General features: G+C 33.3%; 1 protein-coding gene across 1 annotated transcript in view; it reads left to right on the top strand.

The window, feature by feature from the left end:
* The window catches only part of KIF6 (kinesin family member 6), a gene marked incomplete at both ends in the record, with an annotated part of 142912 nt that overhangs the window by 52675 nt on the left and 66870 nt on the right, over positions 1-23367 (top strand). The window contains 4 exons of the mRNA XM_080342382.1: positions 654-757; positions 12388-12493; positions 12830-12971; positions 14321-14533. Coding sequence (XP_080198508.1) covers positions 654-757; positions 12388-12493; positions 12830-12971; positions 14321-14533 — 565 coding nt within the window. The remainder of the gene's footprint in view (positions 1-653; positions 758-12387; positions 12494-12829; positions 12972-14320; positions 14534-23367) is intronic.

Here is a 23367-nt window from a genome sequence, read left to right as displayed (position 1 = left end):
ACTCTACAGGCCCCAATAATGAGCTATTAGAATTTAAAAATCTAATGCAGTTCTGTGAGTCAATTTTCCAATCATTACTGTTTGTTAATGTAATTTAATTTCATTTGATTTATGCTATTCAGTTGTTAGCATCTGATACATCCTACAATTATGGTACCTTATAATTCTAATAAGAGTGGATGTTACATGCAAAAGAAGAAAACTTAAGATTAGAATACTAAGATTCTGGTTTGGTATTTCTGTTTCCAAAGAGAAGGTACAAAAAGCCCTGACTTTTCATGTGTAGTCCATTCTCTAAGACATCAGTTCTATTTCAAAGGTGTTTTCAATACTAACAGGCAAAACTAATGAGTCAGAAAGCTCTGGCAATTTACTTTTCTCTTTTGCAAGTAGTCTTTTGAAATCTTTCTGTACAGCCGTATCTTCTAACATAGAATTTACTGAGTTTGGAAGACTTTTCTGGTTTTTATAAATGGAAAAGGAAAAGAAGTGTTTGCTGTCTTTAAGGCATTTGGACTGTTTTTTTTTAAAAAGAGACGTTTTTAAAAAAAGCCAAATTATAAGGTTTCCCTAAACTCATCCTTCTAATGCAAAAATCAGAAAGTAGTTGTTAATTTATAGGTGATATTTGGTTTATGCCTTACTTTTTGCAGATGATTATCAAGCTGAAAAAGGAGATCCAGGAGCTGAAGGATGAGCTGATGCTGGTGACTGGCAAGCAAAGAACATCAGAGCTTTCGCAAGAGGAGCTACTTCAGTAATGGCTTACATTGTTATTATTTTCTTCTATTGTGGTGATACTCTTCATCAGTTTCTTTGTTGGTATAAATATTTAAGTTCATCTCAGAGTTTTAAACTGAGTTAATAATAAAGTGCAATTAGGTGCCAGGTTAGAATGGCAATTTTCCATGAAAAGCTCTGTGAGGCTGCTGGCTGAGTTTTTGCAGCCTCAGCTTTGAGGAAGTGAAGTAAATTCAAAGGATGGGAATGTCTGTCAGATGCCAGGCAAAAAGAAGTGTTGTATAATAGTGCAGAATAAAAAAACAGTCTCTCTCAAAACTGGATATATGATCTGAGTAGAATTCAAGAAATATTTGTACTGAGAAGTATCCTGCTGCAGTGTTAGTTTTACATGGGCCAAGAGAAATCTTGCATTTCTGATACACTATTAGTCAATGTCTTAAGAGCCAAATATTCACATTTTTTACTGAGCATGCTATTGAAAATGCTTGGTTAATTCACATAAGTGCTGTAACATCTTACAGCTTTTTGCAACAGATCAGTCCATCATGTAAGAATTTTCTGTGTGTAATGTAGAAATAGTTACTTGAGTCTCAATGTTCACAACAACTAAATTAAATTCCCAGTTTTGAAAAATTAATTGATTCTGTAGGGTGGACCTATTTAATCCCTGTGCTTCATCTGTATAAAGAAAGTAGTAACTGCCTAGAGATTTTGTTTAGTTGGTATATTATTGGTAACTGAGTTAAAGCTGTGAGACTTTTTAGTCTTATTTTAATTTCTCTTGGAATTATTCCAGGAGAAAACTAACAGTGCTAACAATTTCCCCTGACATTAAGGAGATTCTGGAGACATTAAGACAAGCTGATACCTTGAACCTTGATTTTCTCATGTAGATTGTTGTCATTATTCATTCTTGGATTTGATTATTTTGTTCTGTTTTAATTCAGAAGCTAAATTACATCAGGATCAAGGATGAGGAGCTAAATAGCATTATGTATGCATTTCTTTTACACCATCAGTCTGCATCATTTTCAACATAGGCAGTTACCAGTATAATCTTCTAACCAGAAACGTCTCCTCAATTCTTACTGAGTTAATATTTATCTATCATTCTTCCCGAAATTGTGGGAATCAAATGTACCAAGAACATTATAGAGTAGCATTGAATGTGGCAAAATCAAGCCATAGAAAGCAAATTAAAGAAACAAGCACAGAGAAGTATCTATCGTTTTCTTTACATGCAAAATTAAATGCCCTCATTATAATAGCTAGATTCTTTTTACCCTGAGAGAACTAGTCCTTCAGAAAATGAATGATTCTCAGTCACTTTATTCAGATATAGTTACATAATCTAACATTACTGTATTAATCTGTCACACGAATTTTCAACTGTGGTCTTGTTTGCTATTTATTTTGCACATGGAAACTGAGTTTCTGGAAATCATTTGAGTTTTTTAGGCCACACTCATGAATCTTCCTTCCTAAGATTTCCTTCCTGACTTTTTGCCATGGAAAGGGCAGTCTTACAAATGCATGCATCTGGGAGGCCATGTTTCAGAAACATGCGACTTAAAAGTGTGTTAGTTGTATGATTTTCCTTTTTATCCATATAGCACAATGTATAGTGTGTTACATTGTCAGAAAATGTTTCATCTTACATCATAGCAACGAATTTTACTTCCCATTCCTACAGAAAGAAGTAGGTGGAGAGTTCAATAAGTTTCTACCTGTAATAAGACACAGGAAATGAAATAACCTTCAAAGACTTCAGTTATGTTAGGACAACACAAAACTTTAAGTTTTTTTAAATTTATCATTTATTTATGTTTTCTCAGGTACTGCTACCTGAGATATGATACTTTTCCTGAAGACCAATAATAAACAAGAAGAACCTCAAATGATTAACCATATAATGGCTCTATTCAAAGATCATTCTTTTTAATATAGACTTAAAATGAAAAAAGAGTATGGTGTACAGAGGGTTTTTTTACTAGGTATCGTAGTTTCAAGCTGAGAGCAGAAGATACTGCCAGAGAATAACTGTCATATATATGAGTCAGACTGGCTTATTAATATTATGTACTGTAGCTGAATTAAATGTTGAAAGATAGGTCAATCTTTTTTAAAACTGTACAGCTAGAGGAAAATATCAAATGTCAGGGCTTATGTGTTTTTCATTTGTATGTGTTCTTGCAAGCTGAGTGTTCGCAGATAAAAAGACTTGATGTGGACTGATGACCCAACTGAAAGTATAATGAAATGATAGTATAAAAAGCTACTACTTCAATTAAAATATCTTTCTGTCATTTTGAACATATAAATATTTTGAGCTGGCTTTCAAATGGTGATAATGTTTGTGACCATGCTGGTTTATATCTGTCTGAGTCTCCTCTCCATGAATGTCCTGAGCATTCATGAAAATGAATAGATAGTGTCTAAGAGTTCTGTCTCTGATTAGAGCCTATCAATGCATAGCACGGCAAATCTTTATGACAATTCTGTTTATTGAGACTGGCCATCTGAGTTTGGAGCTTCTCATTATCTGGAGACTTTGTTCACATTAAAGAATAAATATGAGTGAGTAGTCCAAACAGAAGTTTTGACCTGGATAATGACTGATAAAATCATGGTTTACTGTTACAGGAAAATATCTCTGTTGTGGTTTGCATCTAGTTTGTATCTATAATGAAGCCTAAATAATATTATTTATCATAAGCCATGTGGATCAGATTGTTATAACAGACAAAATAGGAAAAGAAACATGGTATAGGTAATAATGCACCATACTGTGTTGCACTGCATTTGGTTCTTAGGGAAGTAGTTACTATAGGGGATTCCAGACAGAATATTTTTTTTCTGCCTTTTTACTATGCCAGATAGGTAATTATAATTAGGGATTAGGGCCATTAGAGATTTCAAATAGTATTCAGAAATTTCTGCTTAGTTATATCCGAAGTTATATCCTTACACTTAAATAAACTGAATCTCAACATGTACATATATATATAAAAATAATTCAAGTTTACATAATTCTTTTCAAAATTCTTGGGCTTCAACGAAAGCTTTACTGTGATTCATTTTGCTACAAATAAGGTAATAAACTATTTTAGTAAACAGAAGTGTTACTGAATATAGTCTCAAAAGAATGATGTGTTTTATTTCTTCTGATTCATAATATATATTTCAAGGGAGCTCAGAGCAAAACCAATATGCTGAAAAAATTCTTTGCCTTTTTTATGCTTTGATTCTGAACATAGATGATAAAAAAAATCATCCAAAAGACTCATCCAAAAACATGTCAATGAGAAAATCCGTGCTATAAGTATGTATTTATTTTGTTATCACTGTACAGTCCTTTATCTTTGGCAGCTTTCAGCAGAAGAAAGATGTCAAAATGAAATTGGATCCAGTAGTACATATGTAGATCCAATAATATTTTTTTAGTCTTATAAAATGCTTATCATAATGCATAGGGGTTTTGCTCTCTACATATATTGCAAGAAATAAGTCTTAGTGATTGCCCTGGAAATAAGTATTAATATTATGTTAAAGTTATATTTTGTATGTTTCTTGACTTGCTAAGAAATGTCAAATATTTATTCCAATTATGAGCTTCATTCCACCGGTTTACTTTCAGGGCATTGCAAATAAAATAAGTGGGCTACTCAATGCAGTTAAAATTGCTACATGGTTGAAGTTAGTATGTGAATAAGATGTAGTTCATTCTTCTTTTTTTTTTTCCTCACTTAAATTAAGTGTCCTCAGGGATTTTTTTTTTTAATTATTTATTTAATGGAAGGAAAAAAAAATCTGTCAAATAGGCTTTCCTCATGAACACTACAATGTCATGTTGTCATTCACTAAGTTTAACACAAAATGGAAAACAAATGCTCTTAACTTGTCTTCTAAATGCTAAATTATAATGAAACATAACTCATCAGTCCTATGAGTATAGCTACAGCTGTCTGAAATTCTTACTTCAGAATTCTGTGTTAAATGTTAAGCATTTACATTACTATGTCATATTTTTATTTTATTATTTTATTATCATAAATGTTAAACAAACATGAATTCTGCTGCTTTCGTTTTGCTTATTTAAAAGTGCAGCATAAAATATTCAGCTATACTACATAAGTGGTTCAGACATAGTTCGTAAAATGCTTCCAAAATCTGAATTGCTTGCTTTGGATCTCACCATGCACTTCCTCAGCTGTAAAGGGCTGATCTCTAAATGTTTATTTGAGCTGGAGAATTAGTTTCTTGTTTAGGGGGAAAAAAAAAAATATATATATAGATATATAGATATTTTAATATAGAAAAAAAGTCATACATCCTAAATAGAAGGAAATTGTACTCCCATAGGCTTCTGTATTATTCTTTAGAATAAAATTAAATGGCCTTCAAAAGTTTGTGTGTGTGTATGTGAGAAGCACGTCAAAAGTAAAAGGGACCTTTTTGCTTGAATCATTTGGGATTTTTGGATTTTTTTTTTCTTTGTTATAAATGATCTCACTAGCAATTTAAAATGTGTGCCCAGAAAGTCAGGATTTCAAATCAAGGCCCTGTGTTCCAGAGCACCCACGCTTCCCCGGCTTTTGCCAGCTGGAATTCTCTAAGAACAGCACCGGAAGTACTGGCTTAGCACTGTAATTTATTAATAACTTTACCTTATTTCTTTCAGATACATATGTTGTTACAGACGCTTCTATTTTTTACTTCAACAGTCATATATTGTTCATCTTACTCAAGTCCTGGATTTCTCATTACTTCTTTCTGTCTTTCATTTTTCTGTTTCAACATTGTGACATCTGTATGCTATCATGGCATTAACAATATTGCACTGTTATACAATATAGAGCTTTAACAGTTACTCATACTTAAGCTGTTGAACAAATGGTTTCATTTACAAAGCAGAGCAAATGTTCTTATTTGCTGATGTCAGTGTCCAATTTCAGTTGCAAGGTGGAAGAAATAGAAGCAGATTACCTTGCCTTATGTCAACACAGTTTGGCAGACAGTGGATTTGGGTAGAAGTTAGCAGACTGACTGACATAACCTACATAGGCAATATTCAAGAGAAAAGAAGCTGTCTTAAGTATAAAGTAGTCTTAAAATATCTCGCATTAACTTCTAGCTTAGATACCCTGATTTAGAATGCTATTAAATAAATGTATTGCTCTAGAGGGATTTTTGTTTGTGTGTGTAGATGTTATAAAATCTTTAGTGTCAGCATGGGAAGTTCAGATTCCTAAGGCAGGTGTCTAAGCTGGATGCTTAAAGTGTAAATGTAATACTTTTCTTTGATCTTACCTTTTTATATCAAGGTCAATGAAGGTATCAAAAGTTATTTTGTTATTTAAACTGGTCACCTTTTACACTGAAACTATTGAGAGGTAATTTAAAGTTATTTTCAAAGATTAGCTAGTTTGTTTTATCTTGGGGAGCAGGGGGAAGACTATGTACCGTGTCCTGTTTTCTAATGTTCAAAAGTATACCAGCCTCTAATGTCACATGGCTTCAAATAAAATAATGAAATACTATAGTATATACTATATACTATATACTATATATATACTATACTATATATGTAGTGTGTATTTTTTCTGTTTTTCAAATTTTTATAAACTGAAGCTTAGTTTTCTCTTGTTACTTTTAGAAATACTCTAGTGATTTGAATGTGACTACTGTTACTGCCACAAATGCTAGCTGGCAGTGAGTAGCATTTCTTGATATATGTGCTTTTGGTTTATCATAAAGTGCTTTTAAAGGAGGAATCATCTACTCTGCAAGCTACTTGACATGTTTCTTCTCTGCAAAAACTGTCAAAGTGTTCGCATTTTTTTCTCTCTATAAGCCAGTCTTGGTCTTTTTATGGTCAGTGCCTGAACTCCCATTGACTTACTAATACAAAAATTTAGATCTGTGTGCATTTCATCATTGGAATGAAAGTTTTCAAACTGTGTGGAAACTCTTTACATCTGTTTGCCACATTGTAGCCACCTAATTCAAAAGAATCTCCTTACATAAAGAAGTAGCAAAAATATGTCTCATAAAAAAGGTGAGATTATATCTCAAATAGGAGATTTACGCTTCTCTACTGTGCAGTGCAAATGTTTAATGGTAATCATTCACCTGTGTGTAAGATACCATTTGTTTACCAAATTAGAAGCCCTATTTTCATTTTTTTTTACCCTCAAATAACTGAACTTTATGCAACTGGAAAAAGATCCAAATGTTTTGTGCCAGCTTGAATTTAGGTCATCTCTTTGGACGCCAGCCTATTTGCTAGGTAAAGAGACAGCATATCAATCCTAATTGGTGCCTATAATATCAACAAAATGCACATGGTATTAAAAAGTCTATTTATTTCTACTCATTATTAATAGGGAAGAGTCTCCTTTAGCTCTATTATAATTTTATAAGCACTTGACCCCTGCTGAAAACATCAGATAATTTGGAATAGAAAGTTAGGAAAGACCATTTGGTCTAACAAACATGTTCATATTGGACCAATAAATATCAGCCAACATTCAGTATCTATGAAAAAGTTTGTCTCCATATATTTAAATCATCAGCTGTATTCCTGTGTTTTCTGTTTCACCTTTTTTTTTTACATTTCTAAATATGAGAATTTTTATTGTATCTATGGCTCTTTGGGTTTGGGTTATTTTTTTGTTTTATTTTGTGAAATATCATGACTTCCTCTTCAGGAACTTTACTGAATTGATACCCTCATTCAAATCTTATTCACCAGCTCTCTTTTCACCGTTCAAGACAAGTGCTATCAATGCAGGCTTAGGAGAGACTTGAAAGTTTAAAGGTCATAATATTTGTGGAAGTACCACAGGATTCACTTCTCACTTGTTTCTCCTCTTCCCTATAACATTATTGCAAACATTTGCTGCTTAGAATCTCTATGGTCTTCCCATATTGGTGCACACTTGAAGCTAATTTATGTAGTTAGATCTTATGAAATATAGTGGCAAGTCTACATTAAGTATAATGCATTTTAGATAGCTGCACAAAATATGTGGAGATCTGGACTTACTTTTTGTTTGTTTGTTTAAATAACATATATCAAATATGTTGCCAATAGGAAAGCAATTGCAAGAGTTTATGTAAGCAAACTTCTTTAACTGAAGCAACCTCTCTGGTTACCTGAAGTGTTTCAGTAGCTTCTTTGTTTGCAGCCTAATTTTTCTAACTTGGATTTCCATTTTGCTTGTCACAGAGCTGACAGCTGAAACACAAAATTAATTGTTCTTTAAGTGAACTTAATTTTGATATATAATATACAGTGTCAGTGATCAGGGGTTAAAAGGCAAGCTCTCCCAGAAATGAATCATGGCACATAAAGCAAGGTTAAAATGAGTCCTTCCAGATCTGTGTTTTGAGAACATGCATCCTGCATGCTTTAGAGAGCTTTAAACTTTAAAAAACATACTTTCAGTTGGCTAGGAGTGCTTTTCTGATGCATTTCAGCTGTGTGATCTGCATCCCTCTTCATCCAAACATACGACTGATTCAGAAGTGGACTTTTTTTTTTTTTTTTTAATATGAAAGTCTGTTATTTAATGAATGAGTAAAACTGAAGTAGCACAGGCTCTTCTAATAATTTTGGAGCTGAGCTATCAGAAAAATTTCATGGAATCTAAAGTAATGTGGAGAGAAAGCTTTTGTGATTTATGTGTGGTCTAAATGGTAAGCAGGGTTCATTAAAAAAGAATTTCTGAAGGGTGGAAAGTAACAGAAGAGAATAAAGTTAATAGTGTAAAAGCTGTCTGTGAGCTGCAGTACAGTGTGTGTTTACATTATTTGCAAAAAAAAAAAAAAAATAAAAAATAGAGGGAAATGCTAGACCAAGAATTTGGGACAGATTCACAGTCGCTTAGCAGAGGGCACGGTTAGCTTAACATGTTTCCATCCCAACCATTCATGGCTGTTTTACTGTGAGTTTTCTTCCCAGCATCAGCCTAAGAACAGAATTGTGCTTGACACAGTGTGTTTTCAGAGTCTGCTATCATGATTCAGACTCACCTGGATCAGCACTGTCATGCCTTTCTTTTTTTACTCTGTTAATATCTATAAGACCACTATCAAAATGAGTTTTAAATTAATGTCATAAATGATGTGATACTATTCCCTTGGCATTGACTTAGAAAATGTTTTTTTGTGTGTGTGGAATTTTTTAACCATGTTTTCTGGTTTTCTTTTTTTCTTTTTTTTTTCTTTTTTTTTTTTTCTGATGAGCACTGAGAAAGAAAACCCATTCTTTGTTTACTGCTGTTTTTCACAGAAAATGGGTCTTTGTTTGATACTTTCATATTCTTCCTCCTTCAGGGAATTTCTGTTTGGAAAATTATTCTTCCTGATACAGCAGGGTTCTGGCAATGGGCTTCAGCACACCCTTGCTCTCAGTATAAGTTAGGCCTGCTGTTCTTAGGGCAGAACCTCACAGTCCTAAGTGGAAGAATGGAGAAGTATGAAAAATCCCCTCTTTAGGCTTCATCTACTGTAATAACATTAAATAATAAATATTTAATGGTCTATAACTTCCTTTACCTAACATAGTACAAGAGAGAAGGAAAAAAAGAAACCATTTTAGATCTCCAGAAGGTAGAAAAGACATCTTCATCTGACACTGATTTGAAACTTTTTTTTCTTGTCATGTGAAATTAGCTTTGATTATCCATCTTCCAGATGTGATTAGCACAAATTCCGTGTGGAAACATTATTGAGAGCTTTAGTAAGCTAAAACTAATGAAGAATGAAGTAGCTGACTTGCTACTGTTATTAACTACAACAAATAAAACACTATTAGTTTAAAATTTGTTTCTACACAGAAAGAGAGATTTTAGTATCTGTAAAATATAACTTTAGGTTTTGTTGGTGGTGCTGGTTGTGTGTGTTTGGATTTTTGTTTGGTTTGGGGTTTTTTGTTTTTTGTTGATTTTGGTGCTGTGGTTTTTGTTCTGTTTTGTTTGTTTGTTTTGCGCTAGTTTAGTACTTTCAGTGCAAGTATCTCATGGCTAGGTACTTCTATTTCATATTAACGTAGCCTTTTCTGATGTAACTCACCAGTATTACAAAACTCCCTCAAATTAAAATAACTTAAATTGACCATCTTACATTAAAAGAGTATCAAATTCTGCAATAAAGAGACATGCTGCATATTTCCAGTGAAGCAATTAAGTATGACGTGTAAGTAATTCAGTAATTTTCAATTCTATGTTTGTAGCTAGCCCCATAATTACGTTTCCATTGAATTTCAGTTAATTAAGCAGTTTCCGTCATTGCTTTTTCCCATCAAGCTGAGTGCAGTTCAACTTTCTAAGCTGAGCAATGAGAAGACTGGAGACAAAGAATTTTTTATAAATGTCTTCTCAGTGTGAAATATAAATCTTGGTGCTGATCTTCACATGATAGTATAGAGACCACCTCTTTATTCAGGTTTCTGCTTCAGTGAGTGAGAAGTAATTGTTACCAGGTTTTTTGTTGTTATCTTGTTACTAGGTCTTTGGGTTGATTATCTGTTCCAGGAAACAGAACATACTGACTATCTAAGAGAGGTCTAGGTATATGATCTCAGGACTGAGCCACAACATCTGACAAAAAATACTTTGTTTCCTCTGCTTTTTCAGTTATTCTACTACGATTGAGGTGAAAAAAGTCCTTAAGAAAAAGGACAATGGTATTTTACCTCATTATTTCATAAAACCTTTGCTCTGCTGCACATGCATGGCTCTGACTAGGCAACTAAAGCAAGATTTGTGAGTGAGTTCTCCGGATTTCTGGCTCTTTATGGGTCTCTTGTTGCTTCTGAACATCTAGACCCAACTTTGTTCAGTGCTGGGCTGCTTTATGTGTTTTTCTGGCTTGATTCTTGCTGACGTATATTCCTGTAACAGTCTTTGGCTGGAGGAAAACTGTTCAATATGCATTCTTCTGGTAGAGAACTAAGGATCAAAGATTAGGTGACTATCTCACAAGAAATTATTATGGCTAAGGAGAAAGGTATTATCCATCACTTGAAGGTAACTGAATGAAAACCAAAAGCTATTTTGACTATCCTTTATTTATGAAAAAAGTTTTTCTCATTCTGCCTCTTTTAGTAGGTAGATGACTATAGCCTGTGTGTGATGTTTTGACCTGAAAAAATGTGGCAGAGCTGTAACTCTAGCTTCTCTCACTATATGAATTTCTTAAATCTTTTACAGCCCTATTTTATATAATTCTGTGTTCTAGATTTCATATATTCAGTATATTTAATTTTCTTTTTATGCATATTTATAGAGATGAATGTAATAAGAGGTTTGAGTCAGGACTATGAGAAGGAAAAGAATGTTCATTTTGTAGAATTTTATTGTCCTTTGTTTTTAAGTCACCTAGCAAGCAGATCTGCCTTGTCTAATATATGTTAGGAAAAGAAAATGTATAGTTAGTATTCTCAGTATTCCTTTTTTTTTTCTTTTTCCTTTCATCCTTCTGTGATTATTGTCTCCTTGATTTAGTCTGTGAACATTCTGCAAGTGAATTGGAAGTAGCACTGTTTTTTTTTTTTCATTTGTAAAACTACAAATCTTGCTGTTGTATAAATTCATAGGAGAAGGTTTCAGTTGTTTTCACAAACCTTGAGCTGATAAATCATTTGGAAAAATAAAAAAGGCTCACTCAACTAAGATCTGTTCATTAACTTCAAGCTGCATGTGCATTCACATTGTCAGTGTATTTTTTACCTTTGTTGAATACTTCAGTATACTGGAAGAACTCCCAGAATACCCAGAATGTAGTCAGACATTTATTTTAGAAAGAGTTCTGGTAATTTTTACATGAAAACCTAAAAAAGTGTGAGGGATGTGGTGATTTCTTTTGCTGGTATTCATAGGGATTTTCTTTGTTGTGCTGGGGTTTTCTTTGTTGTTGTTTTTTTTGTCCTTAGTCTTTAGACCAGGTTGGTCTGTTCGTGTTGTGATTCTTGAAGTTGGCATTTTAAAAATATATCTAAAAATACACTGAAGAGTCTGTTATTTCCTCAAACGGGTGAAGAGGCTGAATTGCTTTATAACTTCTGATTTGCATTCTACTGTTTCAGACTTGAGTCAGTCTTCTGGTGCTCAGATCTCTTTTGGCTTCTTTGTAGTCCTTGAGAAACAAAAAAATAAATTGAGCTGTTGTATTTTTTCAAGAATATCAAACATATTAAAGGTAATGTAAGAGAGAAGAAATAGTTCATATCTATAACTACAGTTTGTGTGATTTGTTACTCTTCATAAATTAACCTTGACTCTTGACTGTCAAATATGAATAATTTTCAAAAATAGAGCATTGTTTTTCAAGACTTAAATATTCTTTTTCTTTCTATTGAAATATTTATCTTTTTGCAGTGTTATTCCAGTAATGCTGCAAAATAGTGTATTTTTTTTTATTTATTCCCATAGCCTAAATCTGTGGTAATCTCAGTATGGGTAAATCCCTGGCAAACAATCTCCAGTATCAAATCCAGGTTTTAGTTGCAAGGACCTTGAAGGAAAAAAGACTACTAATATCAGTCAGCTTCATAAATCTTGTGTTTGACACGTTACTTTACAGAGTTGTTTGCTTGTTTGTGATTTTATTTTCCTTACAAATCCTATGTATTTTCAGGTTGGATGAGTTAATTGAAACATTTCTTGAAGATAATGATCCCAATAGCAATCTGGATGTTGGTGCTGACATGCGCAAGATCAAATATTGCTTCATTCATTTGAAGGTATTTCTCTTCAACACTGCTTTTAAATAATTAGGCTTTAGTTATATTGTTAATACTGAAAGCTCTGAGATACTAGAGAAGAGCGGAATTTATGTGTAGAAAGAGTAAAGTATGTTGTATGGTTGATAGTGAAGATCAAGAAATACAATTTGTCCCATACATGACACAACACATATAACTTGGACAGTCAGCTGGTGGCATGATTTTATTCTGTCAAGAGTTTAGAAAGACCTTGCCTTTTCTACCATAACTAGAGAGTCTCAGAATAGAATAAATACGTAGCTGGAGGTGAAGTTAGGAGAGTATGCTTTTTTGTTTCTTTGTTTCTCCTAATAGCAGCTAATGAATGATTCAAAGATGACTGATAAAAAACTGCTCTTGCAACACAACTCTGAAGAAAAAGACACTAACAAAGAAGTAGAAGAAGAAGAACTAAAAAAACTGAAAGAACTTCTGCAGCAAAGAGACAATGAAATCAGTATCCTTTGTGAGAAAAAAAATAATATTGGGTTTTGGGGTGACTTGGCTACAGTGGGGTTTGTTTGTGTGAGATAGGCATTAGCTATATGGAAGGAAATTCTCTCTACTGACCCCACTGTGTTGAAGCAATTTCTCAGGTCCCAACTTTTACGTGACAGGACTCCTGCTTTGCACCTGCTTCTATTTCAGTTGTGACCCAAACCAACATCCTGGATCCAAGCACCACTTAACTTTAGAACAGTCCAGGCAAGATCCAAATACCATGGATCAGGCCACACCTAAAACACTCTCCTCAAGCAAATTAAACCTTTTTTTTAGAATGCAATACTCTGATGCTATATAAAGACTCATTTGTTACCTTAGAAAGAATACAATTTCCTGTAAGTGCTATTTTTAGCCAAATGAAGTGCTACTCTTGAGACGATTGAGCTATTTGCCTTTAGAATAAATATAAAACTCGTACTCTTTACCTGCAACTTTAAAATTTAAATTAAAGCTAAAGATTTTGGCATATAAAAATACTAACCTGCTCAGACAGGCTTTGTCCATGTCACTACCTCACAGGAAACATGTGAGTAGCTGCACTGTTGCACAATAGGTGGGAGTTATTTTTCACAGGTTGGCAGAACTATAAGCAGACTCCAGCATCCCTGTGTCCCCAGCTTCATGGCTACTTGGTGGGTAAAATTTGAATATGGAAGAGAACTGAAAAATTTGGGTTGTTTTGGCTTGTTACAGAGATTGTTTCACAGATACTAGAGAAAACCAAATTCAGTTGGATTCTCTGTGCTCAATAATTCCAGATCAATTTTATCTATCAAATGAGAATGGCATTTTACATCAAGGTGTAACAAGGTACCACTCTAAATTGAGGTGGCAAGAAAGCTTCTTTTTCTGCTCTGTCACAGAAGATGAGATGTTTATTTTCCAAGGCTGACTTTCAAATAAAGTTAGCTATAATATTATTTTAAAAAACAAACAAACAAAACCCCCACAAAACCAAAACCTAACCAAACTGGGAGTGTCACCCAATAGCAATAAAATACCAGAGATTACATTCCTGTTTGTCCATAAATCTGCTTCAGGCATCAACTGAATGGGATCAACAATTGTAGTCAATATGTGAATTTGTTACTGTTTAGTAAACATGAACCTGCTGTTTTGACAGACCAGGGTGGATGACTATAATTACAAAGAATATGCCCAACTCAAAATTCACATTCACATATAGTCTTCCGTAATGTGAATTGTTCCAGTTAAAAACCAAAGACTTAGGGATAAACAAAGATGATTGTTGCTTTATTAAAGAAAAGCTGTCCTTAATGATTTCCTTAATTTATTTTGAAGATATTCTGGTAAATATGCTAAAAAAAGAAAAAAAGAGAGCACAAGAGGCTCTTTTCCAGCTTAATGCTGCCTCTGCTGGTTCTACAGTCTTGGAGCAGTCTCTTTGTGTAAAATTGGAAGAAAGTCAGAGCCCAGCTAGCTCTTCTAGTTTGAAAGAGGCAAAAGATTTCAGCTCTTCAGTTCACAGACCACCTTTTCTTTCCAGACAAACAGGTTTGTGTAATTAATTAAGTGAACAGTTACCGGATTATTACAATATGATTTACAGTATATAATTAAAATGTGTACCAGAACAGGAAATTTTTATTTTCGATATTTTGTATTATGTTTATATTGTACCCACAAATTCAGGGATTGAAATTTATAAGCCTCTCAAGGGGCTGATGTCTTTTACAAGCTGATGGGAATATTCTGTTGAACAGTCCTACGAAATCATAATATAAGTTCAGTTACAGGCCCTTGAATCTTTGAGTGAATTCTCAGAAAATGATGTTTTTTTAGCATAAGTCATTAAAAAATACTAGGAAATAACATATTTCCCCTGGAATATTTGAAAATGTTGACTTTTTTTTCAAAAAAAGGCTATTTTTTTTTTCAAACAAAAAGTAATCTAAACTGGAACTGAAGATACCAAGCTAATTTTTGTGTAGGCATTATTAATTGCACATTATCCTTAAAAAACAATAAACATTTCTCCCCCTTCCCCCTTGCCCCCCGCCCCATTTCCTTAATCTTCCAGCCTAGGAGAGAAATCTTATATTCAAATAAAATGAAATTTTGTTACTTATGCTTCTAGCTCTGGCATCAGACTGTAAAAACAAAACCTTTTGTCATTATCTTTAAGATTTTTTTTTTTCTTTCCTTATTACACACTTTAGATATCTGGGCTTTCTTTAGTGTTTTTAATATACCATGGTGGTTATTTCTTTTGTTTAAAAAAATGAATGTGATTAAGTGACCTGAGACCTTAGTTCCAAAAATGACAAATAGCTCAATTTTTGTGCATGTGTGTAGCTTTAGTGAAGTGGTACCTTTCTGGAATGACATTTTAGTAAGTGTGAACCAAGTAAAAATTCTTATGCTAACATATTTAGAAAAATATATATTTTATTTTTTTCTCAAGTGTTTTAATAATTCACATACTTTGCAAACAAGTTAGAGCTGAATTAATAAATAACATGTTCATTTAGGATCGCTAACACATTCAACAACATTTTACCACGTGCTGTGCCTTTGTCAGCAGATGAGTACTGTTTGTCTGTAGGTAGGTGATAAAAGGTTTCAATCTCTTATAGTAAAGGCAGTGTATTGTTATTCTTGCTTTATTCTAATTGAGCTGTTTGTTTTGTAAAATTTAGTACATAAGCATATCAAATACTGCTCAGTGAAAAAATAATTATTTGGGACAGATGGTTGGCACAGGGAATCTTGCCACCATGATGAAGTATTGTCTTTGGTTAATCAATAAGTAAAATAAATGTAATTGATTCCCATCCTATTCAGATAATGATTTTTAAATGGACATGTGTCTGGAATGAGAAGGTAGTATGTTTTTTATTAGAAGATGATGCTTTTTATATTATTAGATTGCATGTTATATGATTTTTCTCATTCTGAAAGTAGCCAGAAACCTAATCCCTTCTTTATAGTCCTCTTTGCTTTCAATTTTGGGTCAGGTTCTGTTGTTCTGCATCTATGTGGACTTGAAAATGGTTAAGACCTTAATAACCAAGATGCTAAATATGAACATGAAATTCCTCCCTTAGGTTCACTTGATTTATTGTTAAAGTTTTCAGTCATGGTGTTTGAGGGCTACAGATCAATGAAAAGTCATTTTCAGGTTATTTTAGGTTGTCCTACACATCTGCATTCCTTTAGAGTGGCCGGACATTCTGCTACAAGTCTAATCCAGTGATGTTGGCAGTGTTTGGACTTGTAATTTTCTATAATGTAGATCTGTTATAATGATAATGCCATATAACACTATTCTTAAAATGCTTGCATTATTTTGCTCAGGGAATACTTAGAATAGGTACCAATCTCTTCTCTTTGGCGACCAGCGTCAGAACCCAAGGGACTGGCAGGAAGACATGCCAGGGGAGGTTTAGGCTGGACATCAGGAAAAGGTTCTTCCCCCAGGGGGTGTTGGAGCACTAGATCAGGCTCCCCAGGGAGGTGTGACAGCCCCAAGCCTGATAGTGTTCAAGAAGAGACTGGACAAGCCCTCAGACACATGGTGTGAACTGTGAGGTTGTCCTGTGCAGGGAAAGGAGTTGGACTTGATGATCCTTGTGTGTCCCTTCCAAATCAGGACATTCTATGACTGTATGTAAAACAGTAGAAACATCAATAATAACACAGCATCTACAACCTTCCCAGTGTGGCGTCAATCCAACTTTGGGACACCAATTGTCTTTGCAAGAATATAACTGAGTGTCCAGGCTTTTCCATGCATTTGTGTCTCTGAAAGTGGCAGTATTTTCTCCCTAATATTTTATAATATTTTATATAAATAACTTTATTTTTATCTTTCTTTTTTTTTCGTTTCTGAAAGTTCTGGAGGTAAAAAGCTTCAATATTATCTTTATATCCTAATTAACATTTATATTAAAAAGTTCTTGTAGATTGGAGAGTATATATTTTTCAAATCAGCTTGTAGGGTTTTCACAGTTTGATTCTCTGTGGTACCAAGAGACATGTTTGGGAAACGTTCACTATACAACACTTGTAAACACATGCAAACAACTCATTGGAAATGCTGAAAAAGCTCTCACTGTGTCTCACAGTTTACATAAAGCCATCATAGCAGATGTAAAGTTTTGCTATAGGAGAAAAATTTTAATGAAACTTAAATAATCTTTTTAGAAGTATTAGAATGCTTCTATGGTCTTCAAAATTACCTTTGAGATTTTTAAATGGTATTTTAGATTTTAAAAGAATATACAAAACACCAGAATGGATAATGACCCAAAATTTTGGAAAAATAAAACAAATATTTTAGAGCATGCATTAATAATTAAGATAAGACCAAACAATACAGAACAATATCACATGAAGAAAAGTCTATATTCATATATTGTACTTTCTTGGTAGGCGAGTTATTGTTTTGAGATGCTTAGCTGTAAAGTACCATAAAAAGCTCAAGTGATTATTACTGTTTTTCTTTGACAGTGCAAAGATACATTTGTACATTCCATGGCAGCCAAAAACTCTTAGCTCTGTCTGCTAATGTCTAGGATATAGCTCTCTTTCCTATTGGACTCAGTCCTCGGCACATTTATGTGCTTCAGACTTTATTAATCTCATTTGTTCTATTCAAGAATGAAGAAAAATGACTTGAAAGAACACCATCTGGTGGAAAGCATAACGGTCAACTTACGCAGTAAAAGAAGTCATTTGCAAATATGTAATTTTAATACTCTGGTATTAACCATCAGATTCCTTTATGGATTTGAAAAGCTTTCTCATCATTGTAAGTTTTTGACAGTTACAGGCCTACTGCAGTGATGAAGTTGTCAACTGACTGGGGAGGTTTGTGAAATAATGGGAAAGAAATTTCATAGGAACCATTACAAAAGGATGAAATGTCGTTTGCAGGAGTTACAAATTCCTATAGACCTCGTCATGACTCACACCTGTTTCTTCTAAGGTTGTCTTGCAATCTTGAATTAATATAGCTATTAAAGTAATTCCAGAAACTTAAATTGTCAACCCCCAAAGTTATAAATACTGAATCATGCACCTTAAAAGATGAAATTAAATATTTGAATCATTAGATTCTGGAAGAGTGTGTTATAAAAGATACTGAGGTACAAGCTATTTTGGAAAATGTGGTCTGCTTCATAGTAAATTTTCAGAACTACCTGAAGGCATTCATTTCAAGTGTTATACCATGAAAGGTGAGAAATTACTTTTCAATACCCATCCTACTTATAGAGCACTCTAAATTATAAGTCCATAACTATATGAGTAAGTGTGAGCAAAACACTGTAATATACTCAGTAGCTGCTGTTATTTATTGCATCATAGCATCTCTCATAAATCTGAAACAGACAAATCTCTGGCTGTGAATTTAGTTTACATTTTAGATGAGCATTCCAGGAAAGATAAGTTATTGGTATAATGATGTGAGCTTTACAAATGCTTAAAAAAATTTAATACAATAATTTAGTTCATAATAAAGTCTCAACTACAGCTTTAGTTTTATTCATAATTTATACCTAGTAGAGATAAAGTATGTGAAGTGTACATTCAAATGTGGAATTACATATAATCTTTCTCAAGAGATGGAGTCAACTATCACAAATTAGTAGTTTCAGGATAAATGGAAGTATGAATGAACCTGTCTAAACAAGAAAAAATCAAACTCGTCATACATTTCCCTGGAGTGATAAACATTTTGTTGTGTTTTACTTTTAGCATATTATATCACTTCTTCTGTAGAGATAAATTTTATTTTGAAATAGGTCTTTGCTGCTTGCTTCTAGCATAATTCTGTCAGTATAAGAGACACATGATACCATTCTTCCTCCTCCTGGATTTGTTTTTCTCCTGAAATATAAACAGTTCGGTTACCAGAAAACAGTGTGAATATTGTGACATTCAAAGAACACAATAAATCCAAGTAATAGCTTTCAATAGTTGTTTGTTCTGATGGGTTTGAGAAGGATTATTTTACTCTTTCAAAAGATTTTATTAGGGTCATGTTTTGACCATTTTTAGCCATTTCCTATTTCTTTCGCTGTCAAGTTGTGCATTTTTTTGAGATTTTGGTACAGAACATACCTGCTATGTATCCCATTCGGGGTTTAAGATCACTTTTTGCTATGCAGTAGGCAAGCATGTGCAAAAAAAGGGCTGATTAGTTGACTTTGAAATGAAAGGTGAGAGATGGTCTCTATAAACAGATGGTGATTTTGAATAGCTGGGAAGCAGTGATGATAGCACACCAACTGTTCGGTTCTGAAAGCTAAATATTTTCATCTTGTATTAAGACTTCTCAAAATATTTATCTTGGCTATTTTATATATTTATGTAATAATTTGAGGGAAAAGCTTCCTTCTATTGTTGGAAAACCCACAGAAAGTTCCCTAATGGAAAGGATTGACTGAGGTTTTCCATCAGAATCTCTTCCATGTTTTTCAGTTCAGAAAAAGGCAGGTCTCAAACCTCCAGAAAAATGAAGTGCTTAGTAAACCTATATGTTTCTTGGAGTATTTTCTGTGTCTGGTAGTGCTTTGAGATATTTGAGGACAGACTCTTGGCACTGGGCTCATGACAGATCTTTTGTCGACAAACAAATGTACCCATTTTATTGCTATTTGGTCAGCAAAAGAGCTCACTGATGCATTTAGGGCATTGTTCAGACTTACTGTTGATCTTTCTCATCAGTCAGAAAAGAAACTATGTGCTACATTCTTCTGTTATGGGTCCAGGAAAAAGTATGTATTGCATTTGCTCTCCAGCTGAATTTCTACCAGCTATTAGTAAGATGTAGTGAATATTTCATTGCTACTGTTAAACTTCTGTAAATAAAATTTGAAGAGATGTTTTGCTATTTTCTTAAGTATTATATGTTTTCTATAATGTAGAGTGATTATTTACTACAATAAATTTTTCAAGGTTTCCAAGTTTAAGGACCAAGTAGGAAGAATCAGACTTCACTGCTTAACATTAGGTATTTTAAAACACCTTCAAAATAAATTCAGCAAATGTTAAGCATCAGCATATGCTTTTGAACAATTTTATGTGGCTTTACTTCTGATAAGTTTAACAAAGTTGTTTTCTGGTATTACAAGTCACCAGATAAAATGTGTATTGCTAAGGCTCCAATTCATGTAATAAACATGAATGCATGTCTGTCTTCAGGCAGATTTTGTAGCATGTAATTGCAGGAATTTTTGGATTTGTCATATGATTTTATACATTTTGGTGTTTCTGACTGTCTTAAATATCACGGTTTTGTTTCCCTTTTTAATCTTGTGAAATGAACAAGAAGTAAAAATTAAAATTCAGAGAAGTTGTTTCTAGAACCAAATTACTCTCTTTAAAAGTATATTGATTGCAATAAGTACTAAGAAAACTAACTCCATTAGTTTATGAGATGATTAATATTTTTTGTTTGTTTAGTTTTGTTTTGTTTTTCAAAATCTATTATTGTAACTGAACTCCTTGCAAGAGCTTTATTTTGTCAGTATTCACAGTGAGTCTACTGTGATTCTTGTTTGAGTGAGGACTTTGAATTGAACTCACTGAGATTAGTGAGCAGTAAAAAAATGAATGCGTTAAGAAGCCTGAGGCTCTGTAGAGACATCTATGTAAGCAACAACAGATGACTATTCTTTGTTATGAAGAAATATAAATATGTTGTAAGATTCAAAGCTAAGTGAGCTCTTGCAATTGGTATTCCGTGATAAAATCCCTGTGTGTTAGGATTTTTGCCATCTTAACTAAGTGTTTATAAATATGAACATAGAGTTATTTTTAGGAGATGAAGCCCAGATTTTGCTTTTTGGAGGCTAGGTCTCCATTTGCAGCATCAAAGGCAGATTTTTTAAGTTGTAAGGATTTAACGAGAGTGGGGAGTGGATCATTGCAGTATTTTCATTAATTTTTCAGAGACACTGAAACTTAATTAACTTAATAAATTGAAAATGCTGTTATGTAAAACCACTTACTGCTTATATTACCATCAACGGCTTTTTCTTTCCCCACAGTTATTTAGTTTTACAAAAGTTTTCTGGTTTTTCTAAGATGCCCATCATGTCTTCCTTTCCACTTCTCAGCTGGGAATTTCTTCTGATGTGGAACGTATGTTTAGAAGCTTGTTAAAGATGCTTTTGGCAGTTTTTACTGCCTTCATCTTGAGTCTGTTTAGAAGGGGAAACTTTCCAGTGTTTTTATGCTAGTTTACTGTTCTCTTACCCAGATTAGTCCACTGAAACGTAACCTAGTGTTCCCTGGAAGTTCTCTACTATTTCAAATCTTTTTGGCTTTCTGATTCATTAGCTATATTTGGCTGTCTAAAAATGCTATCGGATCCATCAGACTAACTCCTTAAAGATGTTTTCAGTTTTTGTGACTGAAGCTCTTCAACTCTTGATATTTTAGAGGCAAAATATGCTGCTGAAAGTTTCTGCATACTTGAAGGGTGATTGAATTCCTTTATATATTGACTGTCATGTTTGGCAAATGCATCTGTGAAACTTCTTTCATATTGTTACTGTTATGGACATTAGTCCCAAGGCATTAGAGTGCCTTTTAAAGAGAGCCATTACATACACATTATCTGTGCATATGGGTAATACAAAAGACTAGAAGCTCTTCCAATTAACTTAATCTGTAGATATTTCTGTGCAGATACTGCTAATTCTGCTAAATAGTAAGATAGTCTAACAAGTTCTGTTTAACTTTTTTTTGTATATTTAATCTAAAAAAATGCTTTTTCACATCCTGCTCCTACCATAAGCAGATATTGTCTTGAGACGCTAGTCTCAGCATATTTCAATATAAAACCAAACCAGAAATTATTGGAAATATCCCATAAAACCCTACTTTTTCTTCATATTTGCAATACATTTAACAGGTTAAGGTAAGTTTCATACAAATGTTTCAGGCCAATTTAGTGCTTCTGTTATTGTACGATTTTTTCACAGAAGTTGTTGGAGCTATGACTTTTCATCTCAGCAAGAATGGGCTCCCAAGTTTTGGATGCTTTTACTGAAAAGAGCAAACATTTAAAAAAAAAAAGAAAATACACACTTTATTATATGAAATGCATATAAAACTAGATGCATTTAATATCTCAATGAAAGAGATACAAAAAAATTTGAAGAGATAACTTTACTTCTCTCTTAAATTGCTGTATTTCAAACAAGAAAGTCAATGTGCAACTAATCTTTTATAATACAGAAGATACAAAATTATCTAGGATGTCTCCAAGTGATAAACTGGCAAAGTGATACAAATCTTTTCTTGAAAAGAAGATTTTTATTATTTAAAGCGTCTGTGTATCTGTTTTTCTCAAGAATAAAAGTAAATGTATTTTCCAGTGCTTGTTTCCAATGTATTTGCTTCCAGAGGGCAGGCAGTAAGAGAACATACCCTAAGATGTTATTCATGGCTTTGTATCAATACTGATTGATGAGATTTCTCATGTTAATCAGAAAAAGGATGAGTGCTTGGAAGGAGAATAGGTCCAAGGCAGTCACAAGATTCATTGTATCATTGCATGACCAAGCAGGATTCACTGTCAGTGCTTTTGTAAACCACTAATGCTATTTTAGTCTCTGGGGAAGTACATATAAGCATGTTGTTATTTCTCTATGAATTCAGTTGGACCTAATCACATATTGAATGTTCATTTAATGTCTTGACACTTTGTGAATTAGAACTTTCTTGCATTTAGCCTTATTTTTTAAGAGGCAAGGTTAAATCAAAAGGATCTCTTTCCTTTTGCTCTTAGGTATGTCTTTGAGTGAATTTAAGATCAAATAAAGCTGGATATAAAAATATAAGGTATTTTCCAGAGTAAAAAAGCCCTCATATTGGTTTCTGAAATTTCTGAATACTTATACAATGGATTTCAGTTAAGATTATATATTGAAATATGACCTGTTAGGTTTTGATTTAAAAAAATTGATATACACTTATTTGAAATTGAGATTTAAATGAGAATTAACATACCCACTTAAATCCAGATAAATGTTGTGCTCCATCATAAGAACAATGGGAAGAACTACTCAGAGTTTTGAGTAGCACACTTGAAGAGGAAGCTTGCTTGTAGTTCATAATACAGCTTTGTAGATTTTTAGAGTACAAGTTCATTGGAGTACAGGCTATAAATAAGCATTTTTCAAATAAAGGATTGTGCTACACTCCTCCATACATACATGGCCCTAGATTTGACTCCTGCAGTATATTCCATAGAGACCTAGAACTTTAAACTGTTTAGAAACTGAATCTGGTGTAAAAAGTTTCTGCTTGTCTGTTAAATAGGAGTGGTCTCTGCGTATGGCACAGTTCTACAGTATTCCTTCTTTGCAGAT

Source organism: Nesoenas mayeri, assembly GCF_963082525.1.
Source record: "Nesoenas mayeri genome assembly, chromosome: 3".
Taxonomy (NCBI): domain Eukaryota; kingdom Metazoa; phylum Chordata; class Aves; order Columbiformes; family Columbidae; genus Nesoenas; species Nesoenas mayeri.
The sequence above is the reverse complement of the archived record's forward strand: the minus strand, read 5'-3'. Positions and strand labels throughout refer to the sequence as shown.